Raw genomic sequence first — 18,414 nt, 5'->3', positions numbered from 1 at the left:
CTTATCTTTAGATACACCTTCAAGTAATTGGCTGATGGTCATTGCTAGACTTTCTACATTAAGGAGCGCCATTCAACGGAATTGAATCTTATTGACGAGTTCTTTATAGTTGAAGTCAGTTTACAGGAGCTGGTCTTTGCTCATAGGTCACACTTGAGCTTGCTTATTTTTCTCCTGTTCTATTATCAGGTTGTGGTCAGGTCACGTAGAGTCTTTTCTATTCTGGCCATCTCAGGTTCTTCTTTGTTTCCTGATGCATCTTTTGTTATGTTTGAGTGCTTGGCTTATGGCCTGGGAGCGCTTTCCCAGGCATAACTATTATGTAGGTTCTGGTTCTCTTCTAATCAAGGCTGGAAACCCAGGATTTATCCTCCCTTGATATTATTTGGTATGAACTGCTTTGCTGCTGCTGCTATCAAAAGGGTTTACTTCTGTTTTGTCTGGTTTCTGCTATGCTATGCTGTCATGAAGAAGTTGGGTTTTGATTTTATTACCTTTGTTGCCTTCAAACCTATTGCCTGGATGACCTTGGTGACCTCCAGTTGTTCTACTGTGAGGTCATTGCTCTGATGGCTCGCAGATTCACCTGGACTTGGGCTTAAAATAGTTTCCCGAGTATTTTCTCTGAGTTTTAAAAAATACCAATAATAAAGTTTGGTTTCCAAAGTTCCATCCCTGTATTTCTAAAAAATTGAAAAAAGAAGAAGGATGCACTTATAATAGAATGCCTCGTAGCCCATTAACTGTTCTAAATGGGCCTCTCATCTTTCACCATTTTACCACTCTTAGCTCAACTGCTCAATTTAGCAAATGCTCTACGTAGATTCGGATGTTGCCATTTTCATTTTACCAACTGACAAAACAGTAAGTCAGTAACTACCTGAGTTGATTCCAATTTCTGAAGAGATCGAACACAGAATGTTTTGTCAAAATAAGGTGCTTTATACCATATATGCTGTGGTAAATGAGGATACCTGGCGAACAAGTTCCCTGGATTTATGATTCCTACATCATTCGTCATGTGACTTTTACTGGCCACAGCACCTTGTGGTGCTTTACCATATATTCATGTAGGTCACACCAGTCATGTTTAAAGAGAGGGTACTGCTATGATATTTGTCCTTGGTCTCCTCTCCCTCTGAGTCCTTTTCATCAATGCCCGACACCAGAAATGTCATGTGCTAGTCTTTTAGCAGGAGATGGCAAGTCCATGAACTGTATAATGCTATGCTACAGTAGCTTGATGGTAATGGATGGTGGTGGTGACGACGTCGACGACGCAATGGATAATCTAATAACACATGAAAATACTGGCGCCTGCTTCTTTAATGTGTCAGTTGGTTTTCATGCACAAACAATTGACACCATCACAAATTGCAGTAGAAGTTTGGAAGCACCAATCCTGCATATAATTAGGACAATCTTTCATTCTGGGAAGTAAAAATTTAATGAAAACATGGATTAAAAGTAGAGAAGAATCTATGAACCAAACCAAAAGAGTAGCTTTATAATTTATTGTATGCTTCCGAGGACATCACCACTCAGAACTGAATACTGAGCCCCTCAACCCCACCTGCACGTGCACACAAATGATGAGGCTGAGGAGAGCACCAATATGCTTTGCTTGCCATGTTTTTTTGTCGCAGAGGTAAAACTGACCTGCTACCTAGCTCTGTTATCTTGTCTTTTGCTGTGTTTTTTTGTTGATGCTACTGTTTCTGTTGGTTTCTTCTGTTCATTCGATAGCTACAAATTCAAGAACTCATCTTTTGACAATTACAGTCGGTTGCAGTAATGTGTAGAAACAAGTACTCATTGTAAAATCGAGTAATAATAACACTACCACACCAACTGATACTTTTCTTCCTCCTCTTTTCTTCTGGTATAACCCCTTGAACGTACGCTGTTAAAGAAATGAGGTTCCAAGTTCAAATCCAGGGCTAAAAACTACCACTGTTCATGTGTAAAGCATCTTCTTCCCATGAAAAGGTTAGTTGCTAACACTATTTCCACTTTGAAAACCCAAATTTGAATCTCACCATTGCCTTTTCTAGGACTTGTGGTCCTCCAATGTACTAAAAGCCGGTAAAAAAAATAAAAATACCTTCTAAATCTTGTTCATAACATTAAGGCAAATGAACAAGAAGGAACAATAACGGCAGTGGGGTTGGTATTCTATGATGATTGAATAGCTTCATTGCACTATGTGAGATGTAAACAGAAGAAGCTTTCAATTTTTCAGTGGTCCTCGTTAAATTTGTTTGCAGATGAAGGTGGTGAATGTGCTCTGAGTTCTTGCTGCCAGCCCATGTCGGGGACGTGGGGCATATGAGCTTCCCTTGTCATTAAAATTAGATTGGTACTAACACCATGTTGGGCCTCGTTGTATTAAATATCACTATCATGTGGCTTCCACTTGGCCCAGAAATTGGAGTAGCATTTCTCTCTTAATTAACTCTCGACACCACTCTTGACTCGGTCTCTGTTTGTTTACGTGGTGCCGTATATGTATTTTATTTCAATTTTAAATTTAAGATGTTAGTTGAACCATATAAATCACACTTTTGTTTTCAATTTTCTAGAAAAAAATTATAATTTTTTAAAATTATAAAAATGTCAGCAATACCAAATATATAATACAGAAGATGAGTGTCAAGTGCTAAAAAGTCATTAGCATACAATGAGACTTCTTTATGCAACAGACAGAAGATGTACAAGATGCCTTTTCTTCTTCTTCTTCCTCCTTTAGAGTGTGATGTTTTTGAATAATTATATAGTAGTGCGTAACAGTAAGTTTGTAGCATTATTTTCGATGCAGAATTACCTTTCCTTTGTTAATTTTATAAAATTTTGGCCATTGTAACTATAATTAAGATATTTGTGATATATTTTTTTTTATCATGATCTTTCAAATCTTTGAAAGTTTTTAAATTAGTTTTGGTTTTCTTTTCATTATTTAAAAGATATGTTTTTCATTAAAATTTTGGTATTTATATGATACTTGATATTTGAGTATGTTAAAAAATATTATAAATTTTATCTTGGATATATATATATATATATATATATATATATCCATGGTAACTTATTTATATGGTCCTTGGTATTCAAGTACAATTTATTATTTAGTGTGTGTGTACATCTATATATACATAAATGCGCACAGGGTGTGTATTATATTAATATTAAAAATATATTAAAAAAATATAAATAATTTTGGTTAGAGTTGAAAATCATGCATGTTGAATTTTATAAAATTCATACCCTATATTTTACCTAAAATAAGGTAATTATAGACTCATATATTCAGGTCGATATCCATAAATTGCCATCCCTAACCATCTCGATAGAAATTCTTGCGGATGATTACTCCTCTTAAACAGAAAACTATTGTGAAGTAAGAGGATGAAATCTCAAGTTTGATTTCTACCTTTCTTTCTTTCTTTATTTATTTTAATGGCAAGCAGTATATTTTAAGTCAACGTTTGCATATTGATATTAAATTCATATTTTCGATTCAGTCAAAGATATATTGGTTAGAACAATAATTTTATGTTGTCCAAGGCTGTAGGAAATCCCTCAGCCTAACACATGTCAATCTCTTACACCATATTTATTATTTGAGAAATATGTTAGAAATCCAAATCAATCATCTACAATAAAAAAATTAAATTTTATTATAAAGAATAAATCATGATAAAATAAAATATTTTCATTGATTAAGAAATAAAAAAAACAATTAATTATACCCACATGCACATGAAAGCTTGAGAGTCTTCCTGTTATCCAGAGCAGTAAAAAATATTATCCTATCAATTATTCACTTAGAAATTAATTAACTAAAGGATGGATTCATGCATTTTTTTTTTTTCAAAAGAAGAGTGTGGGACTGATTATAATGTTAAGAGACGCAATCATTTAATAGTTTAATTAGCTTAATTTCGAGTTGCATATGAGTATTCTAACAAGCAACAAATTGTTATTTGTTTAGCTTAACTCATTTCTTAAGATTATACATCGTAGTTAATTACTCATCAACACCATGCATGCCTATAGTCAATTACTCATTTCTTAACAATTTTGAGGAGATGACGATCAAGGCAACAAATTGATATAATTCATAAAAATATTTGTGAGCTTATGAGCTTTTTCTAAACCTAACTAAAGATTTGATGGACTTTTCGGTGAAGAAATATAGAATGGAATGAGAGATATAATCTTGATACTCCCCCCATGTATTTCGAAAAGAAAGGACTGGATGCCTGCGTTTGATAGAGATTCTAGTTCAATTATGAAAGTATCCATTATTGCTGTCTTCATCAGAATTTCCTATTTCTTTACCAGAAATATTTAGTAATAATTAGGGTTTGTTTCGGCTTCCAAGGTCCATACCCTGTCCAAGCCCTAGCAGCACCCCCACCTGGGCTGAATTAGAGGCTATCTACAGAAAACCCTACCCTCTTGCTGCATCCAAGCAGCTCACTTTATTTGTCTGTAAAACTGTCATGAGCTAAGAAGAATGGGGCCCTGCCATGCGATGCCATGACCAAGAAGAAATTAAGAAAGAAAGAAAGAAAAGAAATCATGAGTCCCATCTCCATTGTGGACCCACCGCTACAGGTATCTGGTTGGTAGACAGTCTCTTGGATTGGATCTGACGGGTAGCTTTCAATCTAGCAATTTTTTTTGAAGCCAGGGGTCCACTCCAAGCTGGTGTCCTTTATTGCACACATAATTTCACACTCGGTTATGCTTTCGTGGGAGTGTGGTCCTTCTCTTTGCCTTGTTTTAATTCAAAAAAAAAAAAAACTTTTAAAATTTAAAACACATATATCATTTTATTGTCAGTTTCTTGACATTGAATTTGTAAGTTATGTGTTGGAACAAGACAAAGAAACCATTCTGGGGTACTTATCGAACTAGTCTTGCAGTGTATCGATGAGGAAGCAGTAGCTGAGCAAGGGTTTCGCGCCTATCCTATATATTCAAGTCCAGATGCTCAAGAACTCTGCTCAGACCCACCAGAAAGCAACATTTACAGGAAAGAAGAATCACCAAAAGAATAGCAAGACAAGTCCTTCATATATATATATATATATATATATATATGCAGTTTGTTCGGTGATCAGACCTTAGTTAATTAAACCCTATTTCTTTCTTTCTTTTTTATCTTTGCAGAGAGTGAGAATGCTCTTGCACCAAGGCATAGAGAAGTCAATGCTCGTCTAAAATGGGCGACGTAACTTTCAGCAGGCAGGCAGGCAGTAGCTAGAGTCTAGAGAGAGAGAGAGAGGGGTATCTGGATGTGTCCCCATTGGGTTTTACAAAATTTATTGTACTATGATAACAAATTCATGGTCCAAGCTCCTTCATTTTTGTTTGCAACGTACTTGCTATATTTGGTTGCTGTGTGTATGACTAGGTAAGCCAATCTAATTAATTAAAGATTTTGAGAAAAATCACTTTCATGAATGCTAGCTTCTCTGCTCACTTGAAAATTCCTAGGAAAATGACTCTATAAATTCTGATATTATTAATCCCTAAATGCTCACATCTCAAAATTAACTTTGAACGTTAAGATAAGAAATCTAAAACTTAATCACTGTTTTTTAGGAGAGTTATTAAATTCAAATTTGCTCAACAGGTTGATCGAGTCCTTTGCCCAGGCCTTATTCTAAAAAAGATTAATTGAAGTTGACCTCATCGATTAAACAAGTTAACTTGATCAAAATCCAGTTTTATTTTTAATTTCCCCCTCTAGATGATGTAGTTTTGATTGACCCGGGTTAAATCTTTCTCTCAAAATTTATGACTCATGCAGCTTAGTGTGATTATTTGAGTGCCAAGATAGTAGAAAAGATTGAAACGAGATGGTCCCATATCCTGACATTTTAATTAATCTTGATCCTTGCAGGGTCTTGTTATTTTTTCTTTTCTGTTTTTTTAACCCTTTTTCTACTTTTCAAGCAACTCTCACAATCAAAGAATGTTACATAGAAGAAAATGGCATTGCTGCTTTGATATATACATCCATGAAAGTGAAACATTGAGCTCCACTCTCGGGTTGTTTGTATTTTTCCTATCAAGACAACGATTTAACAGCTGCTACATCATATCATACACGAACCAGAATAGTTCTTTATTTTTCTTGTAGAATTTTCTTCCTTGAAGTTAGATACCATAAATTCAAATGCAATATGATGGCTGCAGCAGAACACCTTCGCAAATACACGTTGTTTTAGGTTAGTTATGGTGTTTCCAAAAAGTAAAGCAACATATTAGGTCAAGAGTTCTTGTTGCTTTACATGTTATTGTTGTGCGTTTTAAGGAACCTTTGTTTCTAATCGGTGTTGGTTACCAGGTAACATAACTACTAAACCTACCAGTCTGTAGCTAGCTAATTAATTGAAATTATATGGTATATTTCATTGCCTATATTACGATGCTGATTTTATATATATAAAAAAAATACAAGAACAATTAATTAGTACACTACATTGAAGGGATCATAGCAAGACAAGGGTTATGTGTACCGCTTGAGCTACACTACGGGTAAAATAAAAAATATATATAAAAAAATATTTAAATAACATAAAATTTTTGATATTATTATTAAATTTAGATCAACAAATTATAGCTAGGGAACTTGTTCCATTATTCACATAAAAAGTGAACCACTTAAGGAGGCAGATCCATTTTTTCTAGTATAAGGTAAGTAAATTTCTCTCTCTCCCTTTCTCTTTCTCTCTCTCATCTAGAGACTAAAAATAAAAAAAATAAAATCAGGAACAAAGTGAAAATTACAAGAATTTTGGATTGGACATATTTTATCTTTGTATCTTATACTTCATACCCTTTTCTTTATCTTTTACATGTCTATCATAATTTGAAGGTTAATTTAATCTAATTAGGTAAGAGAGAGAGAGAGAGAGAGAGAGACTACATTGAACAAAAAGAAATTTATAAACTAAAAACAAATTAGGAGCTTTACTATTTATATGAACAATGATTAACAACAAATCACTATATCAAACGTCAAATGTTTTAGTTTTTTATTTATTTATAAAAGACAAGAACCTTATTAAGCAATTGATTAGCCATTAAAAACATGGCTAAACAAGAGAAGAAAAGAAACAAAGATAACATCAAATAGCTTACAATGTAAAAAGGAACCAAGCAAACTTAACTGAGTTTCCTATTAACTTGCTAAATTAAAGTAGACAACTTAAGCAAAATATAAACTTATGAACCATGCAACCAAATTAGCTTCTCTATAAACTTTAGCAAATCTTAAAAGTATTTAATATTTAAATATTCTTACTTTTCTAGATAAGGTTATCGAATCTATCGAACATCTTATCTCCCAACAATACGCTAAAATTGAAAACCATATTTATGTGTGAAAAATTCTAGTTGGGAGGTAAGCGAAAGGAAAGAGAAACCAACTCCATAACTATATATAATGGTGACACATCGTTGTGCTTTAAATTCAAGCTTACCATCGATCCGTCTATATAGCTTCAACCACATGATCTTATATGAACTATCTTTTTTTTTTCCCTTTTTTTTTTTAATATTATAACAAATATCTAATACCAGACCAGCAGCTTTGACTACTCAATCATAGTACTCATCACAAAGGTATATCCTAAATTTATAGCCCATCTCTACGTATTTTCATTCTTAAATTTGTGTGTGTGTGTGTGTGTGTGTATTAAGGTAATTAACAATAATATATATTTGGATGGAAAAAAAGGGTTTGGAGGCATCGATGTTTTTCGAGGTAAAAAACGTTTATGCCCACATTTGACAATAGCTTCCTCCGTGATATATATATATATATATATATATATATATATATATATATATATATATATATATATATATGACTTGATTATCATCAAGTTATTCGAGAAAAGCATAAGGGGGAAAAATCTTAAATTAAATACGTACATAATTAGAAAAATGCAAAACAATCTACTATACAATTGCGATAGAATCCGTACAGCTAGCTAGCTTTAATATGCTACGTTTTGATCTCATTATGTATTTCTTTCTTCATAGAATGGAAATAAAAAAAATATAATAAAGAAAAAAAGACAGAAAATAGGATTAAATCCCCCCGCCCCCCCTGAAAGGTACTATATAAAAGTTTATGATTATGTAATTAATCAACAGCCCCCAAAATCTCTCACGGAGAAAGTAGGACTCTTCTCAGGCATGTTCCCAGCATGGCGTAACCCTAGAGTGAGAGACACATCGCCAGCAGTAGTGGTCCCAAACCTTATAAGCGTAGACCCACCAGCATTGGCATTGCTGGATGTGGTCCCATAATCAGCTGTAACAATGCTTCCGTGTCGACATGTGTCATCGGCGAAGTCATGGAAAGGCTGTCCAGCATGAGGTGGTGGTGCAGCCTCGGTGGCGGAGGTGATATTGATGGGTGTAATAATGGTGGTGGTGGTGGTAGAGGAGGAGGTGGAGAGTTTTGTTTGGTTTTCCGAGAAACATTGTCTATTGATTGCAAGGAGTGAAGGGTCGTTTTCATTGGCATTGATTTCGGATCTTTTGCCTGATGGGATGGTTGTTGTTGTGGCAGCTGGTGCTGATGATCCTGTCGTTGTTGTGGTAGGCGTTGGTGTTTGTGCAATCCCACTATTGTTGCTGTTGTTGTTGGCTTGCTTCCTTTCTCTATCTTCTGCTCCTGGTTCGTCTTCTTTGGATTCTTGCTGGTACATCTCTTCAACCATGGGTTTCCACAACCGAACCCTGGCATTAATGAACCAGTTTGAAACCTAAACACATGGAATGGGATTATTAGCAACCTTCAATATTTAATTAAACAGGTAACAAATATTGTAAGCGCATGATTAATGAATGATAGCTAGGGCACATCTATATATTTTATGCAACACACTATTCATTGGAATGCCATACTAATTCGTGCTTAAAGTATAAATCTATGCATGGTATCTTGGATAATTTTGCCTAAAAATGAAGTTTATTAAACTTTGGACTCCACGCAATAATAGGAAGTAACAATCTTTTCATTTCATCAATGAATTTGTAACTCCATTGACACACTACTGTATTCACACTGGTCTCGAATTTAAGCTTCTCTTATATATAAATATAAACTCCATTTCAAAACTTCTAGCTATATATTCTATAATTTTTCTCTTTAACCAAAAACATAATTCAAATTTGGAATCTTTAAATTGAAAATCTCATTTAGTTACTTATAAATCAGAAAGCTTTTCGAAACAAATATAGGAATAATTACATCACATAAATAATGATGATGATGATGATGCATGCAGTAATATTCATAAAAAAAAGAGGATCGAATTTGATGTAGTCTGTTGAATCACTTGACAGTGTCCTATATCTCCATGAACAGTTTAAGAATGGTAATAATAAAAGCACTCCATTTATGATCAGCCTATATAACCCACTCTGAGTTATTTATTGTATATACAAGATAAAGACATAGACATATAGATGTTTGTTTCTTTTTATTCCCTGTCCAAAGAGCAAAGCAGCTTTGGGTTCTTGCTTTTCATGCAAATAATATAACACATAGTTAATGAAAAAAAAAAATATAAGAAATTAAAGTACACTTGATGAATTATTAGATATTGTTTGGTAATACAATAGTTATGTATTAAAGTATAAAAAGAAAAAGGGAAATAAAGCTTTAGGGTTTAATGACACGAGAAAGGAGGAGATGCAGGTGCAAGAATACAAGATGGAAATAAAAACAGTAACAAAGGTTAAAAAAACCCACTAGCAGGGGGTAAAATAGAAGATGCAAGTAAGAATACCGACAAGTTTATAAAACATGATCCCAAGTACAAAATTTTTGTTCGCTGTCTTTAATGTTTCATCTTTGTGTGTGGTTGGATAATACGATATGTTGTGTGGTGTGTCATTTGTTGGGAGAGAGAGAGAGAGAGAGACATAGAAAGAGAATCAATCAAAGCTGCAAACTCTCATGTCTCATCTCTTCTGTACTTTTTTCTGCTCTTAAATAATACTATCTCCCTCCCTTGATGTCTGTATCTGATCGAGTCTATCTATGTCCCTTAACTTATAAAAGAATACAAATAAATAAATAAATAAAAAGATGCTAAACCCTTATGGCATAATATCGTTCTATAACAGAAAGATATGAGAAATAAACCGGAGAAAGTAAAGCCCAGAACCATGCAAATCTACTGAACTTACTCATGGTCCCTTCTTGTTTTTTTTGTTTTTCTCTCTAGAATAGTACGATCTCCATTTTCATGTTAAATGAATAGTACTCTAATATTTACTGTTTTGTTTAAGAAGAGATCAAAAGGGGCGTGTGTGTGTATGTAGAGAGAGAGAGAGAGAGAGAGAGAGAGAGAGAGAGAACCTGATTCCTCGATAAACCAGTCTGTCTAGCTAACAGATGTTTATCAGCATCGCTTGGATACCTGAGAAAGAGTTCAGAAAATGACATCAGAGTCAATACCTAAACCGAATAAAAAGAAACCAATATTGCTAGCTTTTATTTGGGTACCATATTTACATGGGGCACGAGAATCTAAGGGAAGAGAAGAGAAGATGAGCAGTGTTTTGTAGCAGGCAGTAGTAGGGGCTTCAGAGAAGTTTAAAGGGGAACAACTGCATGCACTCACCGATCGCTCTTATTATTTTGTGTGCGTTACTTATCATAAAAATCATGATTTCACAGAGAAAGAAAGAGAGAGGTGAAGAAAAAGAAAAAGGTGGTCAGTTGAATAATGCTTTAATAAAGTTTTATTTTATTTTTGACACAATTAACTAATTTCTGAGGTCTGCAAAGGGAGCAGGGGACTTATGTATAAGAGGGAAAAGCAGTAACCAAATAGAAACCCTTTGACAGCTTTCGCTGACCAGACAACATCCAAGGACACTGCATTACTGTTCCTTTAAGCACATTTTGGACAAAAAGCTAGAGAAAAAAACAAGGGAACTTGGATCTCGTGTTAGTATCTATCTTGTTAACAAATTAGAAAGTATCATTATATATGCTGTAAAAACTTTTACGACTACTACTATAATGTCTACTACTAATAATAAGTGCCTATACTTTGATTTTTCAACTCTCTTAGGTTTCCATTTTCTAGATTGTTGTGAATATGATACGAGTAGCTAGCTAGTATAGTGAAATTTAGGTAAAAGTAACGTACGGGTGGAGAAAATGCTCAAAAAGCCAGGCTCTTAAGATGTTGACAGATCGTTCAGGCAAGCCTCTTTGGGGTCTCCAAGCTTCTTGTTCCATCATACCCATTTGGTGAAAGGCTCTTTGTTGTCTTAGACTTTGCTCTAATAACTTAAGCCTTGGTGTCTCACCTTTTGTTATCCCTGAGGTCCCAGCACCATCTTTCTCTCCAAGTAGCTCACAGCTAAGCTTCAACTGTGCTGCTATTGCATCTTTTAGACACCTAAAATGTCTTGACATTGCCTTCTGGGCAAGGGCAGTGTAAGGGACCGCCGCCCCGAAACCCATCACTAGATCAAATGAGTTCACTACCATTTGCATTTGCTCACAATAATGGTTGTACCTTCGATCCACCTGCAATTTTGTAGAACAAATTGACCCTCATATTAAATATATAAACAATGATTAAATTTCACCAATCGCAATGTTCCTTCTGTAAAAATATCGTTCATGAGGATCTATTGATACCACCGTAATAAAATAAAAAAGCACAATTTAAGGCACGCATTAAATAAGAAAAATTGCCACATCAAGTCCCATGAAGTAAACAAAATTAACTCAAAAGGTTGTTTTCTCTACTTCCTCATATTGCAGATACATAACAGATGTGTAAGAAAAGAGGAAAATAAATCATGATAGGACTAAGTCATGCGACATGATTTGATATTCATGACACTGATAGAGGATAAGGGTTAGAATAGACAAAGAAAGACAAATATATATATATTTGATAAGACTTTTCATGGTTCTTAAAGAAAACACAAATAGCAGAGAGGAGGAGGAGGAGAATAAATGCGTTAACCAAAGGGTGGTACAGTACTGAAATGATTGCTAATAGGAGCATGGAATATCCTTGGTGTTTCTTTCGTTACTGCCTTTCCCCAATACAGCCAATTTGACAGGCTTGCTTGTGTAATGCATAAACAAAAACAAAAACAAAAGGAGAAAAGAAAAGGAACCACTACCCTCGCTGCGCCTAGGTCAACTAATTAATATATAATATCAATGGCTTTCTTTCTTTCTTTCTTTCTCTGCAATATTACTATGATGGGTATCAATCTTTTTAGCAGCAGTAGCTTCATAATAACTTCCCTTACGTAATATGGTGGCTTAACAGTCATCTTCCAAGTCAGGAGGAACGTCGTTTCTTGTTGGACGCCTAGATAGATAGGTACTTCTAATAATAGTAGACTTTTTATTATTTTCTTACCGAACCAAAAACCTTAACGCATCGCCTACCCTTACAATCAATGTGGAAAAAAACTAAATATTGAAAATAAAATAAAATAATATGATGACTAATCTAGCTAGCTCTACCAACTAGATCTTATGTAACCTTATTGCACCAGCCGGCTTTTCTACTTGGGATCTTTAAATCTTTTATAATACTGTTGAGAAACTTGCCGGAATTTTCTGTTTGTCCGTGTGATTTGGAAAATCATTGATGTACGTACTCAAATAAACAAACCCAGAAAAAAAAAAAAGTCTTTACTCTTGAGGGGGGGGGGGGGGGAGAGAGAGAGAGAGAGAGGAGATCACATGCCTCATCAAGCATCGACAGGAGTTTGACCTTCCTTCTTTGATGCTCAATTCTATCAGCAGCTGACAAGGGAGGGAGATCTTTTGTTGAAGAAGAAGAGCCGCCGCCGCCCCCTGGATTGTTATTGGAACTAGGGTTTGTGTTTTGTCTACCAAATTTGCTTTTCTTGAACTGACCTCTTCCAACACTACAAAACTCTTCTAACAACTCTTGTGCTGCTTTCACATACTTTGAATTCCTCAAAACATTCACCACTCCTAATGATGACCCAAAACCAACTTGAACTTGGTGGTGGTTTTGTCCCACTCCACCTTGTAAATGTAATGCTTGATGGTGTTGGTGACCTCCCAGACTCTTGTAATATTGACTAGAAGATGATCCACCAGCTCCTTGATTAAAATACAATAACCCACCATCTCCCATCCTCAATTCTTCTGCTTTGGCTGCCTCTAAATGTTGCAAAGATGATGATAATGATAAAGAAAGTCCTTGTCCTTCAACAACACCGCTAATCTCAGTTGGATTACTGAGTGGAGCACCAGTATTGCCTCCTACATGAGAACTATCAGGAACCCAGGTGAATTGTGGTGGAGATATAACACTAGTAGCACCAAATCCCCCACCTGATACAGTACTAAACCCTTGAAGAGAACTTGAAGGATTTGGTAGCAACATGTGAAGTGTAGAGGAAGTTGAAGGAGGGGGTTGATGATGAGAAAGAGAAGGAGATAGTGGTGATCTTGGTTGTGATGGGTTCATTAAAAAAAGCTGCATGGCTGTAGCTGAATCTGCGTTAATGCCTGAAATTTGATGCTGATGTTGAGCCAAACTTTCACGGCTATCATTATTACTATGATTTTTTGAATTGCCTATCCCCAAACCAGCTCCTACTGCCATACCTTGCGTGTTGTTGCTGTTATACCAATCGTTGGTTGTCACCGGTTGTTGTTGTTGTTGTTGTTGTCGTGGCTGAGTCCGGTAATTAGACCGCAAGGGCTGATCTAACAAATCAACAGCCGTGGCTGGTCCGCCAGCAGGAGGGAAATTGAACATTTCTGATAACATACCGGCTGTTTCGTAGACCGGAAGGCCACTTGACTCTTCTTCTTCAATACCTAATAATGCCGGTGGAGGTTGATCATAGCCTGATTGAACTCTAAGCTTATCCCTGCGGATCTGTTGGGCTATATGGTGCTGTTGCTGCTGATGCTGTTGCTGCTGATTATGTTCTTGGTGAGATACTGAGGATCTCTCGAAACCGCCATTCGAGAAGGTAAAGATACCTTGATGGTAATCTTGGGACATAGAATTATGATTTGAAGGGTTGGACTTAGTGTTTTGTAGTATCGGAGAGCTTGAGTGCGGAAGTATTGGAGGGAATGGAGGTGTTGTAGCTATTCCCATATCAATATCTTGAAGATGATCATCATCATCATCTCTTTCAATTATCTTCTTTGTAGCACCCTCACAAGTCACAACCTTATAATTTCCTTTCTTCTGTCAATCAAATCTGCTACATATGGATCAGTTTAGAGACGGCCAAAAAACACAAGAAATAAACAGTACTATCTTAGATTTAACATATCAAGAAACATACTAAAACCAAGAAAGAGTAAGAGAGAGGGAAAGATCGAGCAACAAGTATCAAATGAGTCCTTGTTCGTGCCTTAAATTTGGTTAATTCTTTTTTATATATGTTTCACTTTTATCATACTCATATATATACACACACACAAAAAAAGCAAGTACCTCTTGGAGTTTCAGAGTATGTAAGGAGAGAAAGCTCTCAGACATCGTTTTCTCTTCTGTGGTATTGAAAGCTTGGTGAATTCCTTAGTTTCTCTCTCTCTTTCTATTTATCTATCTCTATATGTGTTGTCCTCTGTCTCTCGTCTCTTTCTTTCTCTTTCTCTCCTTTTCTTTCTCTTTGTTGCTCTTTGCAGCACTCGGAGCTAGTGAGTGTAGAGAGAGAGAGAGAGAGAGAGAGAGAGAGATGAAGCTTAACAATAAAATAAAGGAAAAGAATGGAGGATTAAAGAGACTGGTATCTCTCTCAAAACGCGAAAAAAAAAAAAAAAAAAAAAAACACCAAGCCCCAAAGAGAGAGGAAAGAAAGAGATCAAGAGGTCGCTATTCTTTCTTGCTTTTCTTTCTTCTTCTTCTTCACCTCCTCTTTTTACTCACCATTATTTTATTTTATTTTTCAATTTGTTTTTGCTTTCTTGTAACAACATTTATTTGTTTTGTTTGCTATACATTTTCACAACAACAAATTAAAATTTAAAATATAAATATTCATTTCATACATTTTTCTAATATATTTAAGAAAAAATAACAATTAGAAATAAATTAGAGAGCAGAATTTATTAAGTAAACTTGAAAATGAAACATTTAAAAACAAAGACTTGAGGTATAATTTATTGGGTTTATTACAACTTGGCTAATATGACCTCGTCAAACCCTCAAGAGTTTAGGGTATTTGAGTCTTTTAGGTTTTATAAGTCAAGGGTATCTAAACTGACATTTTCGGGCAAAAATAATTATAGGAATCAAACGGTCAATTCTTTACTTTACATATGATTTATATTTTTTTTGTGAATTTAATTATATTTATTTCATATAAAATTACCAAAATGTTAAAGCTATTAACGTCATTTTGTACATAGTCCTTAGGAAACCAACGCACTCTACGGAATAAAATAAAGATAAGGTCAGTACAAAGTCATCTCAATGATATCCTAACTACCACCATCCTTTTGATTTGATTTCCATGACCACAATGCCCTAGCTATATGATTATTTGGTACCCACGACAATATAAGTTATTAAGGTCATATTGGTCTTTTTAAGGTGTAATTTTTGTTCATTGATAACACAACCAAATCTAGCCATATAAATGGATAAACAATCATAAGAGGTAGAGAAAACATTATCAATACAAAGATATGAGTTTTGTTATGGTGCTTCACTTTTGATAAAGTTCTTATTCTTTTTTTCTTTTATAAAGAAATATTTCATCATTATTTTATCTTTAAATACTTTCGTTTTTAATTTAATCCTTTTGTGACATAATTTCATGAAATGAAGTTTTAAATTGTAGTAGAAATATAAAATTAAAAGATATATATCAATTTCTTCCAAAAAAATCTATAAGTTTTTTTAGTTTTTATTTTGATTTTAAAGCTTATTTTGTTCATTATTCAGTCTCTCGATTGAGAAAGAAGATATAAAATCATTGAAAAATAACAAAAAAAAGAGAAATTTATTTGTTGGTCACTTTCTAGTCATTAAAAAAGGAGGATATTTTTGTCAATGAGCTCATCTTCTTGAAAGGAGTTCAATGATGGTGGTTTTTTTCCCTAGAAATATAACCGAAAAAGTAAATCGGTGTTCATTTGATTTATTTTAATCAAGTTGATTTTTATTTTTTGAAGTGATTTTAGAGTATTTTGGGGTTTATAAGTAGTTTATGGAGGTTTTTATGAGGTGAAAATAAAAGGAAAAATGGATTTTTAGACCAAAACCTTCTTTGATTTTTTAGCCATCATTGTGGTTGTCAAATTTTGAGGAAGTAGTCCAATAGATAACATGTCACGTATCACTATTTCTCAATTTTTTTTTTAAAATAAAAATAAATGAGAAATAAAAATATATTAGGAAAAGACCTAATACCTAGACTTTTTAAATAAGGCTAGGCACGTGGCCTGTCTTATTTGTGTTTTTATTCTTTTAAATTTTTCTTTAATTTAAATTATTATTTTTTTAAAATAATTAGTTTAAAATAATATAAATTTATAAATATATTAAATTAATTAAGAATATATTTTAGATATTATTTTATTAAATATCATTTAATTCTTATTTTGTTTTTGAATGAGAGTATACTAGCTTTTTTATAATATTAGAAAGTTTTTTCTTTAGAGTCTATCATTATATTTTTTTTACAAAAAGTTGCTATGTTGATGGTGTATATTATTATTATATAATTAAATAAAACTTATTTAAAAATTGATATTATTAAGTCCAATTAAGTATATGACCTGAATTGTAGATTTGACAGTTTAACTCATGTTAGCTCATATTGATCGAAGATGTTATCATTTCAATTTTTTTAAAAAAAACTTTACTTTATATACATTAAATCTTAAATTCATAATCAAGATTTTATTCACAATAAAAAAATACATTAACAATGCTATGTTTTACATTTAAAATCTTTCTTAGTTCAAATCCGCAGAGAAATACGGGCCAATTACCTAGTATTTGCTAATTAATACACATGAGGAAATTAAAGGGAGATTTTTATTATTTATTTATTTATTTATTTATTTATTATTATTATTATTATTATTATTATTTTTTAATCTTATTAGTAATAAGGAAAGTCTACACGCAAGAGAGAAGGTTGGCACGTGCTATTGGTTGGGCTCAGGGAAAGTTAGGTTTATGTGCATGAAAAGCACATATAACCGCTTTACGGTTTAGCAATGCCAAGATTGGCATGTTTGATTACCTTTTTCATTTGGCCTTTGATTTCCTTTAACATATAGGATTTTACGTGTTTATTATTTTTAGTTTTATTTTTTTGTGATGCTTTTTTTTATGTTTAATAGTTTTTTTTTCTTGTAATAATTGAAAATTTTATTAAGAAAATGGCTATAAAGATAATAATTTAAATTATATAAAATGAAAAAAAAAACAAAAAAAATTGTTGCATGAAACAAGGGGGCGCAACAATGTTTAATTGTTTCTAAATTTACATTTTCATTATCATAAAAGTGATTATAAGAATTTATGAACATAAAATATTTTTAATTTAAAGTGTTTAATTGTTTGATCGAATTTTGGTAACCTTTGGACCTATTAATTGCTTGAGTTTGTAAATCATTTTTCATGTTTAATTAATTTATAGCGATGAAATATAAAGGAGACGATAAACTTGGAAAAAATAAAACAAAATATATAGGATTTTTGAAACTCCACTTTTGTTTTCAATGACAATTCTAGATCATATTTTAGGTATTAAGATGAGATTCTTTTAACAAGTTTTAATTAAATCCCTAGCATGCCTAAACCTATTTTCCACCCTTAACAAGCTTAGAAAACTTGCTTGAGCCCAATACTTTCTTGGTAGTTTTTGGAACTTTTATACTAATCTAATGTGTTATAAATATATACCATATGAATCTTTTAAATTCAAAGTTCATAATTTCTTTATTTTCAATATTTTTAGTATATATATTTTTAAAATATTATTGCACTTTTTTCTTTTTTTAAAAAAATATTATTTAAGCATCGATGAATTCTTAAATTTATAAAATAAGATTATTTTGTAAGTATCAACCATCAGTTACCTTGATTTACCAAGCACCAACTATCTTGGATATGAAAAATAAATTAAATTGTTAGAATCAAGAGATTAACTTATTATCCTGTTTTTAAACTATTTGAATTTTTTTAGAATTTCATCACTTTTATTATTAGGTTGTGTAAGAGATATCGGATATATGTAGTAATAAGAAATAAGTTCTAATTGATAAATTCTAAATGTGATGTATTGAAAAGGGAGAGAGATATGGATTTTCAAAACTCTAGCTATTCACAGCAATAGATACAAGGAAAGTAGTAATCAGAAAGAAACTAA

At 33.1% G+C, this 18,414-nt stretch overlaps 1 protein-coding gene across 1 annotated transcript; it reads right to left on the bottom strand.

The window, feature by feature from the left end:
• Window positions 1-7,936: 7,936 nt before the first annotated feature.
• LOC118063237 (BEL1-like homeodomain protein 2) lies at window positions 7,937-14,762 on the bottom strand. Its single transcript, XM_035077222.2, has 5 exons — window positions 14,520-14,762; window positions 12,774-14,280; window positions 11,199-11,584; window positions 10,400-10,460; window positions 7,937-8,795 (listed from the first exon to the last, which is right to left on the bottom strand). The coding sequence occupies exons 2-5, from the start codon at window positions 14,172-14,174 to the stop codon at window positions 8,172-8,174; spliced, it is 2,472 nt and encodes an 823-aa protein (XP_034933113.1). The 5' UTR covers window positions 14,175-14,280; window positions 14,520-14,762; the 3' UTR covers window positions 7,937-8,171.
• Between the last annotated feature and the right edge of the window lie 3,652 nt (window positions 14,763-18,414).

The sequence above is a fragment of the Populus alba genome, chromosome 7 (assembly GCF_005239225.2).
Source record: "Populus alba chromosome 7, ASM523922v2, whole genome shotgun sequence".
In the NCBI taxonomy this organism is placed as follows: Eukaryota; Viridiplantae; Streptophyta; class Magnoliopsida; order Malpighiales; family Salicaceae; genus Populus; species Populus alba.
Note: the sequence above shows the minus strand (reverse complement) of the source record. Positions and strands in the feature narration are given on the sequence as shown.

Bases quoted from the DNA above. Each gene is read 5' to 3' on its own strand.
- LOC118063237 (XM_035077222.2), bottom strand. From the start codon at position 14,174: ATGGGAATAGCTACAACACCTCCATTCCCTCCAATACTTCCGCACTCA. The intron at 10,461-11,198 runs GTACGTTACTTT...ACTCTTTCTCAG, and splicing joins TTTGAGCATTTTCTCCACCC to GTATCCAAGCGATGCTGATA. The intron at 8,796-10,399 runs GTTCTCTCTCTC...CCATGTGTTTAG, and splicing joins CTGGTTTATCGAGGAATCAG to GTTTCAAACTGGTTCATTAA.